Source organism: Syngnathus typhle, linkage group LG1 (genome assembly GCF_033458585.1).
Source record: "Syngnathus typhle isolate RoL2023-S1 ecotype Sweden linkage group LG1, RoL_Styp_1.0, whole genome shotgun sequence".
NCBI classification, from domain to species: Eukaryota; Metazoa; Chordata; class Actinopteri; order Syngnathiformes; family Syngnathidae; genus Syngnathus; species Syngnathus typhle.
Window position 1 is genome coordinate 17,689,800 of NC_083738.1, and position 6,079 is coordinate 17,695,878.

At 41.9% G+C, this 6,079-nt stretch overlaps 1 protein-coding gene across 1 annotated transcript; it reads left to right on the forward strand.

Annotated features, from left to right (window-relative positions):
• The first annotated feature begins 2,341 nt into the window (after nt 1-2,341).
• dusp1 (dual specificity phosphatase 1) lies at nt 2,342-5,151 on the forward strand. Its single transcript, XM_061286168.1, has 4 exons — nt 2,342-2,949; nt 3,179-3,324; nt 3,410-3,629; nt 4,164-5,151. Exons 1-4 carry the CDS (start codon nt 2,541-2,543, stop codon nt 4,517-4,519), a joined length of 1,131 nt encoding a protein of 376 aa, XP_061142152.1. The 5' UTR covers nt 2,342-2,540; the 3' UTR covers nt 4,520-5,151.
• The last annotated feature ends 928 nt before the right edge of the window (nt 5,152-6,079 follow it).

Consider the following 6,079-nt stretch of genomic DNA (forward strand, 5'->3'; position numbering starts at 1 on the left):
ATATTCTTGTCAGAATATGTGTCGGTTTTTGGACATAAGCGATGTGTTTTCCCATGATTGCTCAGAGGCTGGTATATGGTGACAATGACAGTAAACGAGTAAAGATGACAGCAAGTGTCGTCTGTTTCACTTCCCTTTCTGGAAGAAAACAGGGTAGATTGTAATTATTGGCATTGGAAGATTGGCTCTATTTCCAGGTTGTCTAAAGTCATGAGTTTATTGTTACTGTAGGGGAATATTTTGCAAAGATTAACCCAATTTGAACTTTTGTGATTTGTGTTGTACTGTGTGTCAAAGTACTGGACTGTTTCTTATGTACTTAACACTTCACACTTCTTTTGCTGGTCAGTAACAGGGTTCATTTTTTTGCTCACTCAACTCATTATGACTTGGCGGAAGACATTCATTCTTTTAGGACAAAATGTTTTGATACAGACTGTCTCCAGCCCCTCCTCCCCCGGATACATTCCCACTCTTGCATTTGGTTCACTGTTGACTCATCTCACAGGAGCGTGAGGTAAAACCGGCTGGAGAGTTTTTGCACTCTGTTGTGAATAGTTACGTTTCTGCCCTTTTGGTTTCCCATTCACCCCTCACCCTCTTTCTCACACACATCCCATTATCCTTTCTTTTACCTACTTAAAACTGGGATGGATGTGGATTTGGAAAGTTGATAGCCCTGCTCTGGTTTCTCTGTAGTGACAATAATGTCATAGCCCTTATCTTTTCAAAAGATTGAATTGGTTCAAAAGCACCAGATTTATGGATTTTCTACTGGTGAAGCAGGTTGATGTGAAACTCAAAAGGCATACTGGGGGGGAGTCAATGTACAACAATAACAAAGAAACACTCTGGTGTTTACCCTGCGTAGCTTCAAGTCAAATACACTCTCCGCCTGTTGTCAACAATGACACTCCTGTTTCCTTATGATGAGTTAGACAGCAAGTCACATTATGAGTCAGCAAAGCAGCAAATCAAACGGGCATCTCTGAGTGACTGTCATTAATGTGGGGGGAAAAATCTGGACAAAAATATTACATTCTCTTGTTTCAATTAAGTCACAAGTGATCGGTCGAAAAGATCTCCATCTGTCTTCCTGGAAGACCCGTGTTTTGGTACTCAGCATGTGGAAATTTACTGGACTTAAGATTTCTATACAGTGATTAACTTTTATGGTTTGCCTTTACTCTCGGGGCATTGAACATTATGTACCTCTGACTAATTAAAAACAGAGAATAAATGTTTATGGCCCCCGTGCCAGATATTTACATATTATTTTCTTATTTGTCAACCCTCAGGTCAAGAGGCAAAACAGAAATGTAGTTATACGATAACATCATGGAAAATTCGTCAAATTCCACATTTACTGGAGTATGGATGGTAACACTGTATCCACTGTACAACCATTGACGGGATGGCATGAGTGATTAACAAAAGAAAAGAAAAGCAATAGTTCAAGAGGCCCACTAGCACAATTTTCAGTTTGAAAATGTCTATCTACTGTATTTGCAAGACATATAGTAATTATTTCATCCAGTCACACAAAAAATGTTCATAAAAAGCCCGAGATTGTTGAAAAAATTGTTGACTATGTAATGTCAAATAAAAATCAATACATGTATAACAAGCTTTAACTGAAAGTCGAGGAATACATGTGGCAGTATTAGCATTTTGTTTATAGTTTTATGCTTCATACAAAACTAATGATTTCAATGAGCAAAATAATATTTACCTTAAATCAACATGGTGTAAACTGTAGAGACTGTCTTAAATGCAAAACATTTCAACACAAATATTTATACAGATAAATGTGTAAAAGCAATACCTGGGTTAAGCTAACATTACACAACACATCTATTCATTCACCAGTGTTTGTTTTTGAAGAGTCACTAAAAATGACTGTATGATGTGATGTCACCACTCTGTGATGCATTAATTCAAAACTGCTTTTTAATTTTTTATATAATTCACTGTAAAACAAACAAACAAACAAACAAACAAACCAACCAACCACCTTTTTGTACTTCGGTATATTTCAGTCTACTTTTTCACTTTAGTAAAGGAGTAAAATCTTTTTTTTTTCTTTATCAGAATACAGCATTTGGAAAAAACTAAACAAATAAAACAAAATCTCGAATCCCCCATTCGTTTTGTACGTGCCCGCGCTGAGAAGGGACGTGCCTCGGACCAAAATGTTCTTAAAACGTGCGCGCGCCCGTGTAGTTTACCACACAGCGGGCGCGTGCCTTTGACGTCATGCAGTCTGGCTGTACGCCAGTAAGGGCGGGCTCCTGACGTCAGTGGCCTCGCATTCACAAACTGTGGACGTATATAAAGAAAGTGCTTCAACCGTTTTTCCAGTCACTTCGACACGACTGCGGTGACAGTCAGTACAGGAAAGAAGAACTCGGATACACTCAAGAAGACTCAAACAGCACTTAAAGTTACTTTTTTGTCGTCTCAAGATTGTTGTATTTTTTTTAAATATCGGAACAAAAAAGGAGACTACAACCAGCAGCGGTTCTCAAGCTTCAAGCTATATGTATTTGGATTTAACTTTTCTTTCCCGTCGCCCTACTATGGTCATAATGGAGGTGCCCACCATCGACTGTGCGTCCCTCCGTGGTCTGTTGGAGGCCGACGCTCCGGGCTGCCTGGTGCTGGACTGCCGCTCTTTTCTATCCTTCAACGGTTCCCACATCGCGGCTTCCACCAACGTCCGCTTCAGCACCATCGTGCGAAGACGAGCCAGGGGAGGCCTAGGACTCGAGCACATTGTCCCCAACGAGGACACTAGGAGCCGGCTACTGTCTGGCGAGTACCAGTCGGTGGTGCTTCTGGATGATCACAGTTGTGACTTAAGCCAAGCCAAGAAAGACGGGACTTTGATGCTGGCTGTGGCGGCCCTCTGCCGGGACCCCTGTGGCGCAAGTGTCTTCATACTTAAAGGTAATAAAAGTCTTGTCTCACTTACATTTGTTGTGTTTGTTTGTGTGTGTGTATGTGTGTGTGTGCGTGCGTGGCAACAAATGTGGTTTTCAGCTGTCACCGTCCCAGCTGGTGCTGCTGTAAACAATTCAGAAATAGACACCCGCTTCTGTGTTACAACGCAGTTGTTCCCCTTTTTTGGTTATGCGATTACAACGCGTTCTTATTTTTATTTTATTTTGGTCCTCAGGTGGATTTGACGCATTTTTCAAAGAGTATCCAGATATGTGCACCAAGCCTTCTCCCTCCCAAGGGCTCAGTCTACCTCTGAGCTCCAGCCACCCAGGAAGCGCAGACCCGAGCTGCAGTCCATGCAACACACCACTTTATGACCAGGTTGGTGTCTTTTCCGTCAACACGATTGCAGCAAAGAGTTTACCTTCTACCCCACTGACTGATTGTTTACGTGTCTTCTTCTTAGGGAGGTCCCGTGGAGATCTTGCCCTTCCTGTATCTCGGTAGCGCTTACCATGCGTCCCGAAAAGACATGCTGGATATGCTGGGGATCACCGCCCTGATAAATGTGTCCGCCAACTGCCCCAACCACTTTGAAGACTCCTTTTTGTACAAGAGCATCCCTGTGGAGGACAACCACAAAGCGGATATCAGTTCCTGGTTCAACGAGGCCATTGACTTTATCGGTGAGTATTTTTTTTGGGACACTGTTTTCATGCTCTGTTATTGGAAATAGGAGTGGACAAAAAGCAGCTCCTTTGGCTACTTCAGTCATGGTTTTAAATTTGAAAAAGTTCCCTCCAAAAACTGACCAGCTGGCTCAGCAAGCCTTGGTTACATCACCCCTCAATCGTACAAAAGCCCCCACCCAAACACACTGCTTTTGAAATGAGTTGCCAGGCCGTGGCAACAGTGGGTTCGGTTTGGCTCCGCGCCGTCCTTTTGTTGTGTCTAAACAAAAGGCGACTTCTCCTCGCTCTCTGGCGGCCTTCCTCTCAGATCAATATGCCCAGTGGGGGGTTTGTTCCCTTTCTTTGTGTACATGGCCCACCCCCTTTTAGGGATGACCCCCACTTGCAAACACCCCCGTAGCCCCATTAACCGTGCTCCCGTATCTTAATGGGTTTTTGAATTCAAATAGCAACTGTGAGTGTGTTTTTCATGCATAAACAGCCATATCACAATGTGCTAATTTTTTGCCGCCGCTTTTCTCTGTGCAGATTCAGTTCGCAACAACGGCGGTCGCGTGTTCGTCCACTGTCAAGCGGGCATCTCCCGTTCAGCCACCATCTGCCTCGCCTACCTCATGCGCACCAACCGCGTCAAACTTGACGAGGCCTTTGAGTTTGTGAAGCAGCGCCGCAGCATCATCTCGCCCAACTTCAGCTTCATGGGGCAGCTCCTCCAGTTTGAGTCGCAGGTGCTCGCCTCTTCCACCTGCTCGTCGGAGGCCGGAAGTCCGGCCATCGGCAACGGCGGCACTGTTTTCAATTTCCCGGTGTCCATCCCGGTGCATTCGTCTGCCAGTCAGCTCTCCTTCCTCCACAGTCCCATCACTACCTCTCCTAGCTGTTGACTGATAATGGGATGAAAGCAACAACAAGAACATAACAAGTGTTGACTCTTAAACAGTGGTGCTGGTATCACTGCACTAAATGTGCATTTGACGCTTTAACCTTGTATCCCGGCATCAATTTAAGGGGAGACGTGGCAGCTACCAACAAGTAGTATTGTTGGATGTATGTGAAAGGATTCTGCTACATGAAGGCAAATGCTTTTGATAATCAAAGTAATGTATTGACGAATCAGAGAGCTAACATAGTCTCGGGAATGTTGACCTCCCAGATGTCTCTATTTTGCTTCCTAGTTAAGGGATCCAATTATTAACCTATGCTGACAAGTTACTGCTTCTTTGAAGAACAAGTGAATGTATTCCCTTTGTCAGAAGAGGCCAATTTGAATGCAAATGTTCCTTTTGCTAGATGTGACGATCCTGAAGTGATGGGGAAAGTAACCATTAAATACCTCATGTTTCTGTACTGTGTACTGCAAACCCTGTGGTGGACAAGAAGTCTGCAATGATTGCTATGTGACATATTTATTGAACTAAAGTAATATATTTCTCTAGTGTATCTATTTTTGCATATGTATAAATGTTTTTTTATACCACTGAATAAATGAAATATGACTTTGTACATTTAAAAATGACCCTTTGTGCTGTTGCTACTTAATCCTCCACAATCAGCCTTATGGACAAATAATTCAAGGCACGCCAGATACAACATAATAAGAGACTAAAACAATACACACAAAAACCGAGCAATTCAAAGGTGCCCTCGAATGTCATACCAAGATGGCCGAGAAGCTGAGTCAGTTTTAATCATTTAGTTCAATTGTTAAAGATTTACAGGAGAAACAAAAATAGTATTCAGGAATCAAACAAAGCTACTGGAACAGTCTTTGAATCAAAACATACTGTTTGTTGGTTTTACAGTGAAGGAATTGGGTCGAAATACAAAAAGTCCTGCCAAGCTACAGAAACAGATATGCTCAAACCTCATTGAATAAAGTACATAAGCAGACAAGTATATTCACATATTAAACCAATAAAAGAATCATTTTAAGCATATAATTATACCTGCACACCAAACCAATAGAGAAGACATAACTAGACATTTTTATATATGGTGATGACATAGGTTTTTATAACTTCATGATCTGATAAGTATTTCTGTGCACTTTGGAATAACAAATGTTTGTTGAAATATTGCCTGAAGAGCATAACGACCCTTAAGGAACTGTTTAATGCATACCTGATTATTCAAATTCACGGCCCAAGGTGTCTAAGAATGTGCTGTGCTTGATTATATCTTATGTTTTGATTAATGCTTGATGAGACGTTGTATTTTGCCAAATGATAATAAACTAAGAATGTGACAAACAAACAAATGCATGGTAAGTGGTGAGTAAGAACTTTGCGAAGTCAGGGAACATTAACGAATTGATGATGTCACATACAAAACTTCACATAAGTCCGTACAAAATGACAAAAGTGGAATGGATGATGAATGGACGAGGTGCGACAGTGTATGTCCAAGAATGGAGGAGAATGTTTACAGGAAGGTCACTTGGAGAT

Bases quoted from the DNA above. Each gene is read 5' to 3' on its own strand.
- dusp1 (XM_061286168.1), top strand. From the start codon at position 2,541: ATGTATTTGGATTTAACTTTTCTTTCCCGTCGCCCTACTATGGTCATA. The intron at 2,950-3,178 runs GTAATAAAAGTC...TTTGGTCCTCAG, and splicing joins AAGTGTCTTCATACTTAAAG to GTGGATTTGACGCATTTTTC. The intron at 3,325-3,409 runs GTTGGTGTCTTT...TCTTCTTCTTAG, and splicing joins ACACACCACTTTATGACCAG to GGAGGTCCCGTGGAGATCTT.